The 22,489-nt window shown below is 38.6% G+C and overlaps 1 protein-coding gene across 1 annotated transcript; it reads left to right on the top strand.

Annotated features, from left to right (window-relative positions):
• The first annotated feature begins 2,898 nt into the window (after positions 1-2,898).
• Positions 2,899-18,780, top strand: INHBA (inhibin subunit beta A). Its single transcript, XM_034761250.1, has 2 exons — positions 2,899-3,578; positions 14,837-18,780. The coding sequence occupies exons 1-2, from the start codon at positions 3,191-3,193 to the stop codon at positions 15,721-15,723; spliced, it is 1,275 nt and encodes a 424-aa protein (XP_034617141.1). The 5' UTR covers positions 2,899-3,190; the 3' UTR covers positions 15,724-18,780.
• Positions 18,781-22,489: the final 3,709 nt, after the last annotated feature.

Genomic DNA, 22,489 nt, shown 5'->3' with positions numbered 1-22,489 from the left:
TGAATCCATGACACTCATACTAGACATCAGCTAATTACCAAGAAGTATGTCTCACACAGGAAAACAGTCAGTCAATTGATGATGTCAGTTGGATAAACCAATCAAAAACAATATTCCAACCCACCTAATTTTGATTTAATAGTTCACAGTATTCCAACCCATTTAAATATGTGTGAGTGAGTATACACATGAGAACTACAGTATACAGCTTCATGTTGTTCCACAAAGAGGAATTTGAGCAGTTCTTGACACATAATACACAGTCTCCTAGAGAGAGTGAAGACAGAGAGGTAAAAACTTTAAAGTCTGAGTTTTTTTTCTTTTCTCTTTTAAATTTAGACATTTTATCTGCATGTTGTCATGGATATATTTAGTGAATGTATGCACAAAAAATTACAGCTTATTTAACTTTAGATACTAATATGAATTATATTGTCTGTAGTTATCGGAGTAATATGGACTTTAAAACTTAAACATATTTAAGTGTGCACAGTACAGAATATATGTATATATGTACACCCAGTCTACATATTTGATTCAAAACTTTGTTAATGTAGAGTTCTTTAAATCAATAAACACCAAGATATGTTCGTACATATAACATATATATAATAGTACATATATATAACACATGGCTAAACAACCACACTGGATGAGAAACTAACTATATATACCTATACCTCTATAGCAATGTACATCCATACTGTACTTATATGTCAGATATTACTGTGATGGGTGCTACATAAGAATTTATATGGATATGTTAATACCTCATATTTATATACATACTTATCTACTTTACCTGTCAGTACCTGTAACTCTAAATGTATATTGTCATCTCAAATTATATTTTCAGTCAATTAAACTTTTAGTCCTATTTCAGACTCACTTTCAAACTTACTGTAATTACAACAGACTTTGGGCTGTTCATGAGACCCTAGATATTTATATATAGCAGGGGTTATGTTACAAAGATGTGTTTATAAGAATGGCTGCAGGGTTTATAAAGGAAATGCTGACAGACCCTTAAGTATAACAGTATAGTAACTGAGGTCAGTAGTGCTCAGATTAGGGAGTACTGTAGATGCTTTTTAATAGAGAAAAACTCTTATAAAAGAGCCCCATTGAAAAAAGAATTGCACTATGTAACATTTGCAAAAGTCTTGTTGATTGCACAAATACTTCTGTATATTTAATTTATTTTCACTATATTATTCCCTGCCCTTCCTCTCAGATCTCGTGCCTGTAATTGCTTTATGGGAATTGCAGATCTCACAACGCTTACATTTATAACTTCTTCCCACTACAAATACTTTTGATGATAATATACGGAACTGTACTAGTTGTAAGATAAAAGATGAGCATATATAAAAACACAAATTGTGTGTGTATGCGCGTGAGAATAAAAGAAAGAACGCACCTAAGAAAAAAAGAAGAAAAGTGATCTTAAAGATCTCTCTAAAAGGCAATTAGAAAGAATCTTGAAAGTTTGAGGTGATAAATCCAGTTTTCCAGTTTTTCATTATAACGTCAAAACATAAGGAAGTTTCTCACTTAAGTGTTTCTTCTTAGCTTGCTAAGGTGAGTAGAGTAGAAGATTATAAAGCATGTCAGGACAACGTGAGGTGCTGTAACGGACAAAGATAATGATTTTTTAATATGGGCCCAGATCTACAGCTGATGTTAAATGGCGTATGATTACTAGCAAAGGATCTGGCTTTTACTAGTATTTTAGATTTACTCATCCTATGTAATCACCTCTTCTGATGTCATGATTATACTATGTGGTTTAAATGAATGAAACAAAAGAAAAGTGCTTTCTAAAAACAATGGGCCAAATCTAGAAGACTTTACTCAGACAAATTTTGTATTTGCATCAATGAGGGTTTTGCCTGATTAGGGATTGAGTAAAAACTGAATCAGGGCTTTAAGATTTGGCCAGGTTATATATAGCATGTTTCACCGTCAAGCACTTTTCAGTCATTACTTGATTAACCCCAAACAGGGTGACCAGATGTCCCGATTTTATAGGGACAGTCCCGATATTTGGGGCTTTTTCTTATATAGGCACCTATTACCCCCCATCCCTGTCCCGGTTTTTTACATTTGCAATCTGGTCACCCTAACCCCAAACTTAAATGTATCTGTTTGAGAAGTTCTGGGCGAACACTAGGGTAGAATGAGGCATATATTTGGATAGGAAGGCAGTATCTTAATATGACACAGATATGTGCTGTACTGTCTCCTGCTTGTGTCTTTCTATGCTTGGCTGCACTGTGCAGCTGGAAAAAGTGTAATGTACTGTATAGCTCCCCTCGACACCCCCATCCCCCCAACAAAAAAGTTTTATTTTGCTCCCTTCAGATTTCTTGCCAGTGTTGATAACTTTGACCATTAAAAAGTAAATGGAAAAGTAGCATCTTTTCTCTTTTTTCATTCAGGACAGAACAATGTTAAGCTCCAAACATTCAGATTCCTTGTCTTCATACCCCCCCCCCCCCCCCCACACACACACTATTTAACATCTAATATTGTACAGGAGCAAAAACAAGGTGCTTATCAACAGGGTGTACTCTTTTCTTTCATTCAGTTTTCTCCTGTTCCGTTAAGCTTGTAATGTTGTTGAAAAAATAGAAAAAGATGGGGAATTATAGCAAGGAAACTCAAACAGAAAAATTAAGAGAGAGAAAGAGTAAAGTCAAAAGAAGTGAAAGAGATTTAAAAAAAAAAGCAAAGGGGGGTGGGGGAGGGCAGAAAACATGAGTGGTGATATTTGAAGAGAGGTGTGGGTTAGGGAGCAATGAGCATAAGGAAGGCAGCTTGGCTGTTCCTCCCCCTTTCCTAATCATAGCCCTTACTCACAGACAAAACTCCCTCCCTCTCTCATTCACTCACTCACTTTAGGCCAATCCGTCCTCTTTCTCTCTGTGTGTGTCTCTCTCCTACTCTGAGACAGAGTCAGAACTCTTCTCCCTGACAGCCACAAACATCTACAGCACTTACTGCATTCAGAGGGGGAACCTGCAAACAAAACTTCACAGAAAACTTTCTATTCTTGTTCCAGAGAATTTGCTGAAGAGGCGAGGGGAAAAAAACAAACATACAAACAAACAACAAAAAACCTGTGTGTGAAGAGAGAGGAAAAGCAGGGCCTTTTAAAAAGGGAATCACAACAACTTTTGCTGCCAGGATGCCTTTGCTTTTGAAGAGAGGATTTTTGTTGGTGCTTTGCTGGATTATAGCGAGGAGTTCTCCAACCCCAGGGTCTGAGGGGCACAGTTCAGTTACTGACTGCCCATCGTGTGCCCTTGCCACACTCTCAAAGGATGTGCCAAGCTCACAGCCTGAGATGGTGGAAGCAGTAAAGAAGCACATACTGAACATGTTGCACTTGAGGGACAGACCTAACATCACCCAGCCGGTGCCCAAGGCAGCACTTTTAAACGCCATAAAAAAACTCCACGTAGGAAAGGTGGGAGAGGATGGCTATGTGGAAATAGAGGATGACATTGGAAGAAGAGCAGAAATGAATGAACTTGTAGAGCAAACTTCAGAAATCATCACATTTGCAGAATCAGGTGAGTGCTAGAAAAAATTACTGTAAAATATATCTTTCTATGCCAGAACTGCAAATAACTTGTTTCTTCTCCCCAACAATAATATTTCCTGTAAGATTATAGGGTGAAAGGGGGGGGGGAGAGGGCAAAGAGAAAAGGACTGTAAAAGAATTTGATTCTACCTGATTAAGTTTTGGATACAGCTTACTTGCTTACACTTGCTAAACTCACACAGCCAAACAGTAAGGAAGCTATCTAACCAATCTTGAGCAGAAAGTCAGGCTGCAAAGGAATCTTCCAAACTGCTTGTGAAACCAGAGCAGTTGCATTGAAGTACTGGATCCTGGGTCTGATGGTGAAAGGGAAAGAGCTGCAACCTCTCAGAAAGTTTCTGATGAAAGAAAGGGATCTAAATACTATTTTTTAAAATAAACCTTCCTTGTTTAAAAAAAATACCAAGTAGGTATTATACCACATGGAGAATATTTAACTTAAGACAAGCGAGAGGGCATTTTTGTTGTTTAATTAGCACAGCATCCTAGGCAATACATTGTTTCAGCGACTGTCAGATAAACTTCAATAGAACCAGGACAAATACTTGTAGATGATCCAATTTGTAATGCTAACTTTTGCATGCTGGAAAAAAAAAAAAAGTAGGAAAGATTCTGTTCCTAAGTGCTCCCTGCCAAAGAATGCAACCTTGACAGTGTTCACTTTGAACTACTCTGCTCTCTTTAATTGGTAAGAATAAAATGTTCAGTGTATAGAATTTACTAACTAGTTGCTCAAAACCTCATCATGCGCCTATAGAAAGCCGCTGTAACGTTCTCTCCTAAATGAGTAGAACCAGAACTCAGTACAATAGAATATATGTATATGCATATACATAAGATCATCTACAACTTGCTATAGCTGTATCACCAATCTGAAAAGGTATGAAATTGCTAATAGCAACTGTTTTTATGATGCTGTCTAGCCAAAGAATTTTTCTTGTTGCCAAGACAGTTTTAAAAGAATGTCACTGTTTTGTTTGGTACAGCATATGGTAGGCAAAGTATGCACAGGAACTCCAAGCATTTTTGTTTAAAAGTTTGCTGCGGCAGTATAAACAATTAAGACAACACTCAGAATTTCCAGTCCTGAAAACCTGTTGACTCAGATGTTCTGTTTGCAGGCAAGCCATGCACAGAAGTGTGCATGCTTTTAAGAGCAGACATTCCTGCCGGCTGTATGGCTTCCAACTGTACAAGAAGCCCTTGCCTTAGGCGTTCTTGTCAATGCAGCCGTTATCAGTTCTTTCCCTGGGAAGAGTCGTGCTTTTCTTCCCTTGTGTGCTCGCCATTTCAAACATTGGATAGAAGATCTCAGTGCAAGTGAGCACTTGAAGCAGCTGTGATTTTCTACCTGTTTAAGGAATGGACTTATGGAAGCAAAGAAATTGCTAGGCTAATGAACAGGCTCCGCACCTGGTTTTCAGCACCCCTCTCAAAGCAGAGTGGAACACATATGGAATGAATAGTGGTTTCTGTTCATCCTGTGAGTCCCAATTATTTGTAAACTCATTATTGTCTTTCCTGAGCCCTGATGCAAAGGAATTCTGAGTTTGATATATGCCTATTAAACACGACAGCCTTAAATTGCAACTCCTAATCCAATTGGCTCAGAGTCACATGACCAAAAATAATTGTGCCATTGCCCACAGACTGGCCAATAGTCCAGCTGCCAATCTCTCTGTTAATAACTACTGAACGCTCACACAACACCAATTTGATTTACGTCCATATAACAATCAATATTAATAACAAAATTAATTTAACAAGATTTGTGGTATCTAGTTCTTTAGCAGAATGCAGGGTGCAGAATTTTATTCTCTTGCCTTTTTGGTTGCATTGATGCACTCCACCTTCTTAGAGCCATGGCAGGTATGTTCTAAGAGATGTTTGGGGCCTTTTTTCCATATCAACTGGACATTTAGTTGGAAGGAGAGTAAGGGAATTTTTTTTTAAAGTGTTGAATAAAGTAGATATGTACAAGAGTCTAGGTTTATAATGGAAAAAAATGACTTCCAGTAGCGTCATTACTGCTAGTCAGTTCTTTAACCTGCTGAACAAATAATTTTCCTCTATAAATTCAAGATCTATTAATAATACTTTACAGTTAAATAACACTTTCCATCCATGGAGCTCACAGTGCTATACAAACACTAATGATTTAATTCAGCTTGACGTCAGCTCGCTGACACATACTCACTTGTAAAGATGGAGGTTAAATCCTAAAGCAGTATTATTTGCCCTATTGTGCACATGTGGAAACTGAGGCAAAGAGAATTCAAGCAACTTCTCTTGGGTTATAAAAGAAGTGTGTGGAAGAGCCAGGAACAGAACACAGATCCCTGGGCAATCCTCAATGCCTATAACAATTAATAAGAAAACGGTTGATAAAGAGTCTACATCACTGAGGTATGAGACTAAATATACTCTTCTTTCAGTTTGGATAATATTCTTGCTACTCTTACTAGAAACCTCCATCATCTAAAAAGGAAGCAGTAGAGAATCAATGAAAATGAATGGAAGCTTGACACGAGTTAAATCAGCTAAATGCTAGTGAAAATAGGAGTAAGAATTCCGATTTTTGTTTGTGTGGGTGTGACCCCACATAATCCTATCGTACTTCACCCTCTCAGGAATTGTGGCTATTCTATACTCACAGGCATAAAAAGAGATATTTCACTTTTCATTGTGAAATCGTCTCCAGCTATTGCACACAACTATACAATGAAAATGAAGTGTGCCCACATTACTCTGTGCGTCTATTCTGTTCTTCAAAATCTGTATTCAGGCTGATGTTTTATGTAAACACAGAGACTAAAATGAAAAATAGGAGAGGATATAGATAAATGGGTGGGGGTGAGGTGGGGGGAGGGACTAGAGTAAATGTATTGAACTCTTCTAAAGCACAGGTGTCCTCATATCCTTGAGATCAGCAGAAGTCTTGGCAGGTATTTTTCACTGCTACAATTCCAGGCACATCTTTGTAAAACTAATGGCAAAGAGTATTGGGCAAAAGTTTACAAAAGAACCCTTCTGTACCCTGGCATTCTAACAAATAAAACATGAAAATGATTTTCTACTTACATATCCAGCTAAGATTACTAACTGAGATTAGTTCTACTGTGAGCATCCTTTTGCCAAAACGCTGTGGTTTACTTCAAGGTCTTAACAGTTGTGTTAGAGAAAAGGGGGGAGGGGCAGACATATATGTTCTTGACAAGCATAGCCACAAGTTTCCATTGCTTAGATAGCCAATGCTTATAAAATCTGGTTGGCTACTAACCCCTTTATTTTTTTAAAAAAATAGATAGCTTATTAGCCAATCAACTACTAAGCCCTGGGATAGTGCCAAGTGCATATACTGATCCTGGCAACTAAATCAGCACTGAACAGGGTTGCTAACATCAGTCACTGGGTAAGAGAGGGGAGTTATAAGCATTGAAATCCTAAAGCTTGTCATTAGAGATATCGAGAATAAATGAGAATTGTGATAGCTATTCACATCAGTTTTATCTTTTTGCGTCATTTCCTTTCAAATTTAGACGTGAATTGACTTGACAGTAAAGACTCAGACATCTCTTTTCCTAGACAGATAGCCAGCCCTGGCATTAACAGCAAGGTGTTTGGTGGGGATGAGGGGGGAAAAAAGGAGGATGGGTCATTTATCCCTCTTAAATTGTTTAATCAATGGCTTTTTTAAAAGATGCTTATTTAAGTGCACATCCTTCTGTGCTCAGTAAAGCACTCAATGGCCACAAGAGGGCACACTCTTCCAAAGCCTTTTCAGTTCATGCAAGTTAACCTGCCTTCAAGCTGCTATTTTACCTAATTGGATCCTGAATCCCAAAGATCTTTGTGCTTATCTGTAGCCTCTGAGTGGAGATCTTGTTTCTTCCATCTAGTTTAAAAGGCAGAAATTAACCAGAGTGGAAGGCTACCGGAAAAATAATGCAATGTAAGGAAACAGGCAAAGGAAGGGAAAAGATAAATCTGATCAATTGCTGGATGCTTACATTCTGGAAATCTAGAGATCAGAAATGATTTTTTTTTTAAACAGACACTGAGAAATGTGACCATGAATCATCAGCTGAGCTGATTTTATCACATTTTTTCTAATGCAGTCTCCTTGGCTTTTAGAAAACAAATCTCTTTCCCCTTGTTGTTGTTGTTTTTTTTCCACTTTAGCATACTTTATCAAAGATTCCAAGTCTAACAAATGAAAGCAAATTACTTCTAAGAGAGGAAAACCCCTCTTCATTAAATGCATTTTACTGAAACAAAATGAGAAGCTTCTCTAGGGGTTGGTTTGGTTGGGAACAGTTTAAGAAAGTGCAGGTGAATCAGAGAGGGAGAGAACTAGTCTAGAAAAGGTATCTGCGAGAACATCACTGTGCGTGCAAACATGTGTGCACTTGTGTCTGCAAATACAGCTGTGTACATGTGGGCACACATTTGCTTGTATATATGCATAAGTGTGCCTATGTATTTTTATGTACATGTATGTGCCAGGGCATGCAAGCCTGGACATGGGTATGCATGTAGTGTTTCTGTGTAAATGGGTTTGGGTGCCTGGATAAATTTATGTGTATGCACGGCCACATGCATGCCTATGTATAAATGGATGCATATCAGTGTCCATATGTATATAAACTGGCCTGTCTGCGTAAACGTGTGCATAGATCTGTGATCGGGTGTCCTTAAATGTGGACACGTGTATTTGTAAGTGTGAAGTCAATATTGTTTGTGGCAACAGAGCTTTAACAATTTCATTTAAGGTCAAATGCTAGTTCATTTGAAGTCAGTGGAAATTTTGCTATTCATCTCAATAAGTACAGGATTTGGCCCGTGTTGCACAAAAGTGCAATATTTTTATGGAAGGAGTGACAGCTTAGAATTCAAATCTGCAGTATTATTAACATCACACAAATTGTTCTTTTGTCTTCTGCAATACAATGAACCATTTTAACTTAACATTGCAAAAACCTTACTGGTGAAAGCACCCCTACAATGCCCTTGAAAACACACACACACACACACACAAACAAACTCATGAGGGAAGATTTTTAGCTCTAGTGAAGGAACTCTATGTTGTAAGTGCAGAATGTCTCCTTTTTGGATAATAAGTAACACGTTAGTTTCTGATAGAATAAAATATGAGTCAATAGTTAGTAGAGCTGAATTTACTCAAATTTCAGAGGAGACGACCTTGCCTGTCCCTTTCCTGTTGGCCATTTCATGAACGTTTATGGGAATGGGTTTTTGTTCGCATGAACATTTGGGGAATGGCTGTTCTTCCTGCAAATACCTGTATTCACCTGTAGACAAGAGTATGTGAACATGAATACAAGGTTTTTGCTATTTGCATCAGAATCGCTCTTCCCTTGTTTAAAGAGTTACAGTTATCCAGTCCGGGAGCAGAAACACACTCCTGCGACTTAGATGACCAATCACACGTGAAGAATAATGAATAATTGGAGAGAATCATTGTGAGTGATCCATAGACTGAAATACATCCACATAAATTGCCACTGAATAATCATGAATAATGAAAAAATTGTAATAATCAGTCTGCTTAGGGATAATTGCCAGACAGTTAACAGGGCTAAATTCACTGGATAAACTGTGAACAATTCCTCTAGCTCTAGTGGTCATTAGTAAACCTTTCAAGCAATTATCTCTCAACCACACTCTTCTCTTCATTCCCTCCGAAAGAACCTTTCTACTAACCTATTTCTTTTTCTCTGTCTCCTGGGGAACGAAAATGAGGAGTAAAGAGAAGGATGCTTTTGAATGTAATTACAGATTGGCACACTGTACAAATCTCTTCCCCCCCCCCCCCCCCACCAAATCTAATCATAGGCAGTAGTAAAGTTAGCAACTTAAAAAAAAAAAAAAAAAAGCTTGCTTTGTAGGGAAAAATAGTTCACTTACAGTATAACATAAAAATGACTCAAAATGAAACAGCAATGAAGAATGGAAATTTAAAGTCACAGAGCTCTCTTACACAGTGAACATTTTTCCATGGCCAATTTAAATGCCATGTATTAAGAGTAAGCTCCACTGTAATGGTAGGAAGTATAATTGCTTCCATGGGTGGTAGTTGGGTCTGGGAGGAGGGGAAACAAAGACTTAATCATTTAATAACATTTGGTTAAGGAATGGTTAAGGAACCTGCTTTAAATGTATTATCATTTTATTCAAAAAGATCTTCTAAGTTGTATAATTTAGGCCCTACCTGTGTAGGTGCACATAGCGCAAACTCACAGGGCCCTATCCTGAGGCACAGTCTAAATCCGAAGTCAGTAGGCTGGAACTGCATACTAAGGGACTCAACATGGCAGAAGTGAGGAAAGGAACCATGAGCCTCAGAGTGCACTTTAACACCAGCGATCCTGTGGCTTCTATTGAGAGACCTAAGAGGGAGTAGTAAATGCAGCCTCATGCGGGGATTGGCTCTGTGGGGCCACAAAGTGCCTGGACCCACTGGCAAAGCCCCTGTTTATCTGTGACATGCCTGCTTTCCTTCTGCATTCTCCTGGGGGACACCAAGCACACAAAAGCTAATTCTGAAGAATGAAGAGGTTTCAAAGTCCCTCACCTCCCAGCTCTGGCATGGATTTTTCTAGTGATTTGCCACCTTCCCTGTCCCCTTGCCCCCATTCCACGCAGTCGAAAAAAAATAATTCTTCCATATTAGGTCATTATACACAGACATAAGCAGCCTTATGATTGCCCTTACAGTTTTTGCAGCTTGGTACATGGAGGATTTAAATGCATCCTTCCTTCCCACCACATGTTCAGGCTCCTGTCCTTAAAGGTGTGCAAGCAGGGCCGGCTCCAGCATTTCTGCCGCCCCAAGCAAAAAAAAAAAGCAGCCACGATCGCGACCGGCGGTGGCAATTGGGGAAAAAAAAAAAGCCACAATCGGCAGCGGCAGTTCAGTGGCAGGTCCTTCGCTCCTAGAGGGAGTGAGGGACCTGCCGCCCCCGAATTGCCGCAGGTGCCGCCCCTCTCCCTTGGCCACCCCAAGCACCTGCTTGTTAAGCTGGTGCCTGGAGCCGGCCCTGTGTGCAAGCAATATTGAAGGGCAAAAGATGATAGCAAACTCTCATTAAAATATCAAATAGTGTTGTTCTATTTCCCTCCCACTGAATAATTCCTTCCTTATAAAAGCTTTTACCACATAACATAAATTATTTTTTATTTTTCACTTTTCTCCACAACTTTTGCCAACATATTTAACTTTGCTAGAAGATTCCTGTTTGCTCTTTAGAATCAGGACCTTCTTTGTGGCAGAGACCGGCCACAGCTGGGAAGTAGAGATGTGGAATCAGATACAAATATCCCCAATGTTTTGTTAAGGGGTGAGAGGCACTCAGATCTGGGGTTCTGGAATAAGCACATCTCTCCCTTCTCTAGCACTTTCTCCTGTGATAACACAATCCAATATTTTGTCAGTATCACACAGAAGGGATGAAGTGGTCAGCAGTGTTGGATTGTGGGACTTTCCACATGAATCAGGCAGGAGGAGCAGGATGATTAGAAATGGAAAAAGTCCATTGAAAATCAGCCACAGCAGACAAGGAAATACAAAAAGAGGACAACGAAAGTATTGCTGTGAGCTTGTGATGAAATGATACCACCCAAAACATTTAGTGAGATCTCTTTTGCACCTTCAGTTATCAGACAGACTACAGCATGCTTTTTCATTAGACAACTATATATAAAGGCAGTGTACATTTCCAAAGCATTACGCATTACGCAAGGTTTAACTGAAGCTAAATCCCTGAGCAACGCTTGGGGAAAAAGGGACTGCAGAATCTCTAACCTAAAACATTTGAGATGTGATTCCTCTTAGGATATTTATGTGGCTTTTTTTAAATAAAGACTCTAATATGGTGAACGTTCATTCATATTGGGCCAATTCTTGAGGTCTAACTCAGCTTTTACTCAGGCAAAACTCTCACTGACTACAATGAGAGTTTACCTGAAAGAGGGACTTTGTACAAACCAAGTTAGGACTTCAGTATTTGTACTGTTAGTTCTTTCTCAGAAGCTGATTACAAAAGATCATAGTTAGTTGATTTGGGATTTGGGGTGAATTCAAGAGAGTTTTGATTTTTCCCCACCACTATTTTAATTTTCCCTCCAGCTTTGTTCCATACTGGCCTCCTGAAAACAGACCTAAAAAAGGGTTTTTTTTTTAACATTATAGAATTTTCTGCTAAATAATGTGGGCTTGAGGACTGCATAGAATTTTTTTTTCATACAGAAGCATTAGGACAGTTTGATTTTTTTGCATCTCCCTCTTTCCTTGGAATTTAAATCCATAGTTCTTTATGAAAACATGTCGAATAATGTTGGTGATGCTGTTATGGCATTAGACTCATCTTATGTTACTTTGCAGCAGCCGTTCAGAAGTGAGGTAAGGCAAAAGCATTGAAAGTCTATTCAAATACTTCATGCTGTATTAGTCCATTTTTTTATTACTTCATTAAGTAATTAATTCAACTTTCAGAAATATGGGGACTTATGAAAAACTAATTTTAAAAGATCTAGAGATTTTGTGTCTTTCATGCAACATCTGTCCAAACTGAATAACTAAATTGTTACGCATACTACTCATCAGCCTACATATAAGGTAACTGTGGCTATTTACAGATGGAAGTATGTCACTTTATAATTATTATCAGCTCCCGTTATAATGCTAAGAACAGAAATGTTAAATATTGCACCTGGACACCTAACAGTATTAAGTAACCCTTTAATAAGTACTCTCTTTATAAAGCCCCTTTCTCATTATACATTAGAACCAAAAGCCTAGATTTGAATTCCCTTGAATTTAGACATGTTTTATATCTAGATCCAGATCCAAATCCAAACCTGCAGCATAGTTACACTATTCTAAATGCTTTGCTCAGAAATTCAGGCGCGTAACAAAGGGGGTGCGTGTATCATACTTCTTGAGAGAGAGACCATAATAAGCCACAAAAATTCAATTCCTGATCCAGAACTCTTGCATGTTTTGGGGTGCTCTGATTTAGGTTTTGGTTTGGCCCAATACAGAGACCTGGGCAAGCTATAAAGTTGGGGTCCAGATCTGAACTTTTCCAAATTTCTGGCATATATGGAGTTTTGGTTAATGCCCATCTGTATCAAAAACCTTCTGCACTTATAAAGCAGACAGCTTTGCCATAGTTTGTTTACTGCCAGAATGGAAACATGAGCACCAGCCATGCAATAGCAAAAAGGGTTAACTCATTTCCTTTTAATTACTATCAAGTGATGGTCATTCTCAGAAAACCTCACATCTCAAAGCTTTTGTCAGCTTGGATTGGCACGCTAGAACTCTCTTGTCTCTTTTCCCAAAACTTCTTACTAATTTTAAGTGAGAAAAGATACACCTCTGAAAGCAATACATTTACCCCACAGTCCATGAGAACCTATTTAACCCCCTTTGGAGACAGGTATCAGCAAAGTCGATGGGAAACAATCCATGTGTTTTTCTGTCCCAAGGACAGTTCAAGTCCACAATTTCATACTCTCACTGGGAAGTAAAATAAAAATAAAACAGTGTGCCCTCTGGCTACTCTAATTTAGAAATTACTGTCTCTTTGACCTGGGAATTCCACCTGGAGTAGCTGAATACATCTGTATCAGGACTTCACAGAAAAAAGAAAGCAACAGGTAGCTTAGAAGGCAGTGTGGACAGGGTTTTAGGAGCCAGGAAATCTTGAGTTCTCACACAGGGTTTCCTCTGTGGCCTTAGGTAAATCACTTAAACACTGTGTCTCAGATTCCCAATCTGTGAAATGGGGATACGTCTGAGGGGCGTTGTGATAACTAATTAATAATTGTTTGTGGAATTCTTTGATGAAGAAGAGCCAGGATCAACAGCCTTGCTGATGCAATAGCACTTTTCAAGTGACCTTTTTGATGCTTTGGTCCTACCATTTCAGTCTTGATCAGTGGTTGCCCTTGATACCCTGACTCGCATTGAAGAGTACCTCACTCAACACCTTGCTCCACAAGTGTGATGCAGTTTGAATAAGGGTTTCAGAATCTGTCCCTATCCATTTAAAAGTTTTACATCTATAAATTCCAAACATCTGCTGCCTGCCCAAGAAAGAAAACATGTAGTCCTTTACCCGCAGGGTGCTGGTCTTCTCTTTCTCTAAAAAAAAAAATTCCAGCTTTCCTACAAATCATAATGCCGTAGTCTTAGACACAAACCATCTCTGTTTCTTTTTTTTAAAAAACCAGCCAATTCATTCTCTCTTAACTTCTTCATGCTTAGTGATCAAACCATAAAACAGCCCTCATCGTTCACTTTAACTTCTGCCAGGGATATGAGATCTGTATCAAAGAAACTCCCTCTCCCCAGCATAATCATCATCACTGGCATCCCAGCAAGTTTATATAGTTATGCCAGAGAACCTTCTTCAGAAGGTTCTTTAACTCATTTATTGGTGGATTTGCCATTACTATAATCACAACGGGCACACTATGTTAAATTAACAACAGAATCTATAACTAGTAGTTCACAGGATTAAGTGTCTGGCTGCAGAACACTAAGCCATTCCTGAAATGTATAGATCTGTGAATCTCTGAATGCTAAGAGTGATATTTAAGTATTCCTAGGTTTCTGAAACTATTGGCATAAACTTCCTTGGTGTAAGAACTTAATGAAGAATGATGATGATTTATATGGGCCAGATCCTGCTTCCTTTGGCAAATCCCCCATTGACTTCTGTGGACATGGATCTAGCCCCCCAATTTTTATCACTAGACACAGATTTGGATGCATATTATATATTTTCATGGGCTTTTTTTTTAAACAGCGATTACTTTCCCTGTCAGTTAATAGCAATCACAAGAGAAAGCCGAGCAAAATTAACCCCTACACACCAAGTAATGCCCACTTGCCATTAAATGCACTGCATGAATTCACATGTATGATTAATGCTCCCATAACAAAATTTTATATGAGAAAAAAATAGGAAAACAAATACTTCAGTAAATAGAGAATTTCCACTGCAGGAAAAGGTAACATCAAAGAGATGTGGGAGACAGAGGGGGTTAGCAAGGCACAGTAGGGAACACTCAGAATATTAAATAGAAACATAACTTAGGGAATTTTATTCTTCTGGTGACAATACAATCTTATCAAAGGAATGAAAAATACATACTAACCGATTCTTCCCATCTGTTTTTATTTATCAACTTCAGGCACGGCTAAAAAAATGCTGCACTTTGAGATTTCCAAGGAAGGCAGTGACCTCTCGGTAGTGCAGCGTGCTGAAGTGTGGCTCTTCCTGAAAGTCTCCAAGGCTAACCGAAGCAGAACAAAAGTGACCATCCGACTGTACCAACAGCAGAGACAGCCCAAAGGCAACTCTGAAGGGGCAGAAGAAATGGAGGATGGAGGGCTGAAGGGTGATAAAAGTGAGACTCTCATCTCTGAAAAGGCGGTGGACACCCGTAAAAGTACCTGGCACATCTTTCCTGTCTCCAGTAGTGTGCAATACCTGTTGGACCAAGGCAAGAGCTCCCTTGATGTAAGGATTGCCTGTGACCAATGCCAGGAGACTGGAGCTAGCCTGGTGCTGCTGGGCAAGAAGAAGAAAAAAGAAGATGATGGGGAAGGGAAAGAGAAGGAAGTTGGAGAATCCACAGTAGAAGAGGAGAAAGAGCAGTCACACAGACCTTTCCTAGTGATGCTTGCCCGGCATTCAGATGACCGCCTGCACAGACGACGGAGACGGGGCCTGGAGTGTGACGGCAAGGTCAACATCTGCTGCAAGAAGCAGTTCTTCGTCAGCTTCAAGGACATTGGATGGAGTGACTGGATCATTGCTCCCACAGGTTACCATGCCAACTACTGTGAAGGTGAGTGCCCCAGCCACATAGCGGGCACATCTGGTTCATCATTATCCTTCCACTCCACGGTCATCAACCATTACCGCATGAGGGGCCACAGCCCCTTCTCCAACCTCAAGTCATGTTGTGTGCCCACCAAGCTACGACCAATGTCCATGCTATACTATGACGATGGACAGAACATCATCAAGAAGGACATTCAGAATATGATTGTGGAGGAGTGTGGCTGCTCATAGACACACACTCACACCAAGGGCCTGCTGTCTGTGTGGAAAATTGAAAAGAAGCTGCAGTAGAGGAAAGACCCGACTTTGGTTTAATCTTTCCAAATGAAACAATTAAAAAAAAAAAAAAAGACAACACATGGAGTTCAAAAAGACTAAAGACAGACAAAGGAAGAAAAAGAGCGCATAAACAAACAGGGCTTGAATGAGAAATTTTTTGAATAGCAGTGTGGGGAGGGGGATTCCCCTTCCTTTCAATATGTTCCATATTTTATTATATAGTATGTTAAACATTATTCGTTACAAGGAGAATTGTGTTTCCTCTCCTAGTTACCCATCAGTTCAAGCCCTGGTAGCAGCTTGCCTAACCTGCAGCAGTTTGGACTCTGAGTCCAAAATGGCATTGAAATTCTTAGAAAAGCCATGTGTATGAACACTACATTCACTGGCACTTTCCCCTCTCCCCTCCCCCCAATTTACCAAGGACATAATGAGAGTGTATGTACCATATGTGTGTGTGTGTGTGTGTGTATATATATATATATATATATATATATATGCCTGCGTGTGCACGTGTGTTACACGAGCACACACACAAATACACACATACGTATGCGCACACACACACAAATATACACATACATACACTTACTTATGTTGGTAAAGGGACAATATTGCGCAGGTGTTCACACCTTCATCTTCTGCACTACATTTGCAAAAAAAAAACCCACAAAAAAAAAAAACAACAAAAAAGAAGAAAAAAAATGAAAAAGAATGAAAGAAAGAATACAAAGTTACATTTCGTTAAGGTGCTTACAACATTAGAACTATGCAACCTAGTTGGTTTGAAACTGTTTACCTGAGAGAGAAAGGAAAAAAAAAAAAAAAAACAGAAAGACTTTATTTAATGGAAGTAACTTTTTTTTTTGTTTCAATGAGAGATACTTGAAAGGAACATGTTTGTCCAGTTACTGGAGCCGAACATTTCTATATTTTGTAAAAAAAAAATTTTTAATCGTTTACTATTTGCACTACAATGGTGTTTGACCTGTCTAATCTTTATTTAACAAGTATATTCGAGGGAGGTTGATTGGGAGTAGGAGGGGTTGAGAGCTGCACTTATTGTGGGCTATACAAGAACTGCTACAGCACACAAAATAGTTATTTATATTATAATAATTATTATTATTTTGTACCTTAAAAAGAATAGACACATACACCAAAGACATTTATGTGAGCCTCTAAACAGTCTGTTTGTGGTTGGTACCGGTCATAAGTAACAAGTCAGGGTTTAGATTAAGGGGACAATTAGGTTGATTACATTCAGGCTGAAATATTGCCCAAAACATAACATTGCGATCTGGATTTAGCAGTGGATTTCAAACCCCTAGAAAGTCCTGGGGTGCTTGGGTCCAAGAATCTATTTCAGGCCCATCTGTGATAGAATTGTTACTTCTTTCACATTCATGACACTAAGACTTTTTCCTGATGTACAGCAGCTGTACATTGTAGGAAAACAACTTCATACAAGGGGGATATATATATATATACGTATATATACACATGGTATAAGCACTTCAGGCTTCACCCTAATGTTCTTAAAGCAATGAATGGTTGTGTGCAAAGCACAGTGTATTAAAAGATTATTTTTTATTGCGTGGAAAGGAACACATTTAAAACAGTCCCTCGTAACAAGAAATCTAAAGCTCCAGTGTACCACTTAGCAAGATCTGTTGTCATATTGCATGCAGCTTTGGGCCCTCCCCACCATCACCCTGGTAGAACACAGAGCAAAATGAAAGCTATGGTATTATTTCTATTTTAAATACAGTCTTTAACTGGCTGTCTCAACCACCGCTCTCCAGTCTGGCGACTCTTGATGAGTTTGCACACTATAAGACCTAATTTTTAGTGTCAACACCTAACCTGAAGGGTCCAACCCGTAGGGCATAGGTAGATAGGTTTTTAAAATTCTATCACTGTCATATTTAAAAGAATGCTGAAGTAAAAACATTTGTTGTTGGGTAGGGGAAAAGGTTAGAGGGAATGGGAGGAACCTTAAGGCCTTGTCTACACTGAGTTTGGAAACCATGAGGCCTGATGCTGCAATTTCTTACCCGTGTGAGTAAAGGTTTGCAGGACCAAGCCCCCATGTTAGCAACATCCTAGTGAGCTGTGCTTAAAAAAACACTTCTTGCTAGAAAAGCATGAATATGGTTCCCCATCTTGGCGATAGCACGGTTTGTAAAAAAACAGTTTTATAGCACAATTAAGCCCTGTCGACATTGGCCAGGGATACAGTGTGTTAGCACCTTTATGGCAAGAACCGTGTTTAAGCAGTGTAATCAGGGCCTTCATTTTTGTCAGCCAAAACTCCGTGTGTGTGTGTGTGTGTGTGCCCACGTTTGTATGAATCAATTGAGATTTAAAAAAAAAGGAAAAAAAATTCCTCTGTTGAATAAATATCAACGTATGTGCTTATAGCTAAGTTTTCTATCTAATTTATTCCATAGTATTTAGATTGCATAGTACAGCTAATGGGTTATACATTTATGTACTTTTTATACAATGCATTTTTTACAGACTTGTTTGCAGTTTGCAAAAAAAAAAAAAAAACTTTGTAAAAATTGTAACAATTAGGTAAACACTAAATTTGTCACTAAAGTATTCTATAAGATATCAAGGCTTTCTGATTTAAATTTTTCACAGGAGTTTTTTTTTTTAAGGGGTTACTAATTGCCAATGCTAAAAATAATACATAAATAATTTCTCTTTGCAAATTAAACAAACCAAGTGCCTGATCTTGCATCCATTGAAGTGAGTGACAAAATTACTATTGATTTCAATAGGAGGCAACTCGGATTCTGGAACACTGGAGGCCTGATCCAAAGTTTATTGAAGTTAGTGAAAAGCTTCCCATTGACTTCAATGGGCTTCAGTTCAGACTCTACAATTGTGTATGTAGCCCTCCTGGAAACCTTGCTCATGTCAGTAGTTCCATTGACTTCTCAGACTGCCGCTTAGCTTCTGTTTATTGCAAACAGTGTATGGGGAGAGAAACTATTTGCATGAATGTCAAGTATCAGGGGGTAGCCGTGTTAGTCTGTATCTACAAAAACAACAAAGAGTCTGGTGGCACCTTAAAGACTAACAGATTTATTTGGGCATAAGCNGGCTACTCTTACTCATGCTGAAGAGTGCCTTACTCTGCAAATAGTCCTATTGAGCTCAATGGGGGTACACATATAGTAATTACTACTCAACATGAGTAGTGGCAGAATCTGTTCCTAAAATGTAGATAAAAAGGCATCTGTTAGCGTTATTAACACCTTTAAATTAAACCTCACATTAATCATAATCAATAATATGGGTCAATGTAAGAACCAGTTTCTGATCCACTTGCTAATACTTAATAGAGCCTTATTCCACAACTGGTGTCTTTGCCTTTAAAGGGACTATTTGTGGAGTAATGTGCTATGCAGTCTGAGTAAGAGAAATAGGATTTTGGTCTTACATGAACAATTACAATTCATATTTCCATGGGCAGAAACAAACAACTTCTGGGTTATATAGCTTTTTTTTTTTTTTTTTTTTTTTTGGAGGTACAATGAATTTGTGTTAATTCTTAATGGGGTTTTGTATTTAAACACTTTGAAAACCATAAATTAATGATGGGTTGAAGATATATATGTATATGTATATATGTGTATTATATATATCTACTATATATATATATACACACACACACACACACACACACAGACACACACACACAGACACACACACACACACCAGTATAGATATACATATATATAAATTATGAAAGCCAAGATATTATGAAGCCTATTTTGTTTTTATCATTTTGTGTTTTGTTGTTGATGTTATTATTATTATTATTTTGCATATTACATGCAGTGCTTTAACCAATGTCTGTTTGGCTAATGTAATTAAAGTTGTTAATTTATATGAGTACATTTCAACTATGTCAATGGTTTCTTAATATTTATTGTGTAGAAGGACTGTTTTTTAAATTTACAATATGTTTAAAGAGGTAACAGTTTGATATGTTCTCATTTGTTTATATTAGAAGTTATTTATTTTCATGGCATTCCATCTGATATTTTGATATTTGAAGGCATGCTACCTATACTTTGTACAGTTAGTGGGCAGTATTCATCAGCTCCCAGTAGATTCTTACGCCTTACATTAAATAAAAGACCTGTTCGGGGATTTTTATTTTAAATCTTTCTTATTGGTTTGCCAGGAATAACTCAGCGCACTAATTGTCAGATACTTTGCCTGCGTGACCAATTTATTCCTACTGTAATTGCCTGAGACAGAGGACCAAAGTTGTCCCTAGTGTAAGTCCAATGAATTCAGTGAAGTTACATCACAGATGAATTTGGCTTACAGAGAGAAAATGCCTGTGCTGCAGGAGAATGCAAGGAAAAGGCAGAACGAGAGAAGAGGAAGAGTCTTTGCATTGGGAAGGGATTTTCATGTGTTAAAATGTTTGGGTCCGGTACAATTTTATTTTACATTGTTCCTTTTGTTATCTTGCTCTTTCCCTACACAACAACAGCAACAACACAAGTGAAATAAATAAAGGGAGTTTCACTGAGCTTTGTGTACTCGTCCCTTAATATGGATTCCTAGTTGGGAAAGTGGGGAGATGGGAAAATAACAGAAAAAGGGAGACAGAAGAGTGATACAGGCAGATGTCTCCTCGTGTAAAACAGATCTTAAAGTTGGGAATTCTACCGGCACTATCTATTAATTCAAGTACATGATCCCAGGGGTGATGGGATATTTTCATTCATTCATTTTTTTAGCTAGTGGAAGATACCCACGTCTGAAAAAGAAAGCAAAGGACATCTGCTCATTTTGAGACTGGTAATTCTTCCATGTCATATTTCTCTGCAACTACAAAAGGATTGAAGACATACAAAAACAAAGAGAATTAGGAGTTACCATAGCAAGATAAAACTACAAGGGCTACTAGTCTATATGAATTAAAGTATAAACTGACCAACAGTTTCATGATTTGCTCAAATAGGCATAAACAATCAACTAACCAGCTGGGCTAAAGAAGAAATTCCCCTGGTGGTATAGTACTTCACTATTCAGTACTATAAACTCTGGGGTTTTATCTTATTTATTTAGCAGTCCTTATTGCCTATGAATACAGCTAGTCCAGGCTAGATGGACCATTGGAATGTTCCAATATAACAAGCTGCAGGGAGCAGGAATATTGAGGTTCATCTTTATGATAGATTGCCTGCCTGGTGTTCAAGTGCACTCCATGGCTGCTTTCAGTTGGCCTTTCAATAATCAGAACTTTTTCTGCAGAGCCAGGAGAACGGACTTCCTTTCTTCTAGGTTATTAACTTGAATGCCACTTTTCAGCAAATCAACAGTAACTGCCAGAGAAAATCATTGGCACTAACAATGCCACAGGACTTCAATAAGGGACTGAATACTTTTATTAATATGTATGTATCATTTGCAGCTGTGCCAGCAAAAGAAATCTAAATGGTACCAGCAGTTGCACTAGCAAAACAAGGCTACGAGGGCTATCAGTCTTTATGCTCCAAGGTGCAAAGTGACTAACAGTGATAAAAGTGAAATCTAACTCACATTGTTCACTCAAGGGGGTCAGGAAGAAATGTACCCCCACACCTTTCCCCTAGTATTGAATAACTGAGCTGGTGTATTATGGCATGTTCTCCTCTCTCTGAGGCATCAGGCCATTACCCCTGGTGGAAGCATATAATAGATTGGAGCACGGTGTCATCCAGAATTCTTACATTACTATTGAGGGGCATGTACATCACTTTGTCTTTTACACTGGTATTAAGTATGGTTGCTATTGTTTTAACTGTTGCTGAAATGCTTCATCTAATGAACAATGGAGACCAAGGAGGTGCATTCCACACCGATGGAGCAATCCCTGGCAAAATAAAGTATGCTCAGTACACTATCATAAGAACAAATTGCCAAATATTAATGAGAGATTAAACAATTAATAAATAGACATGACTAGATTAACGGAGTGGTGCTGAAGAATGGTTCCACAGATCCTGGCACTTCTGTTTTTCTTTCTTTTTTTTTTCGCCGTTTGGGGCGGCAAAACTGCTGGAGCCGGCCCTGAGGGTTAGTTGTCTTGTGGGAGTTGTTTCATGTACCATATAGTCGGTAATAATATGAGAGGATTTAATGTTGCTAAAACTAAACCAGCTCTTTATCATGAGAACTATTTACAGAGTTTCTGCTACTGCAGTTATCACTCTAGCCATCTGCACACAGACTAACTTTCTGGTGCCTCCTCCAAACTCTTTCCTCCTACAACCTGTACTCCACCCTCCAAGCTCCACACAGATCGCTACAGGAGTGACCTAAATCAGTGGCTCATGTGCTGCCTGCATCTCTTCTTGGTCCTACACGTGGCATTGAAAGATTCCACGGGCCTCATCACTGTCCTGCTCTTTCTGCTGGAGATTCAGAGTAGAGCAAATGGAGCATGGAATACTATAGCATTATAGCTGTACTATAGCTCTGTATACAAAACAGAATAGGGAGTGACAAAGAAGGTAGCATGCAAGACGCCAGCAGCTAGACTCTGTGGAGAGAGAGGAATCTAAATTAACTGTAAGGTTCCACTCATCCTTCCCACATCCAGAGAAAAAGAGAATAAACACCCCTTATCTCCCTCTCAGTAATCAAGGTGCCAAGAAGGGCACCTTGACTTACAGCATCTATAATGGGGAATTGAAAAAGA

The sequence above is a fragment of the Trachemys scripta genome, chromosome 2, assembly GCF_013100865.1.
Source record: "Trachemys scripta elegans isolate TJP31775 chromosome 2, CAS_Tse_1.0, whole genome shotgun sequence".
Lineage (NCBI taxonomy): Eukaryota > Metazoa > Chordata > Testudines > Emydidae > Trachemys > Trachemys scripta.
This window is presented reverse-complemented; position numbering and strand designations above follow the sequence as displayed.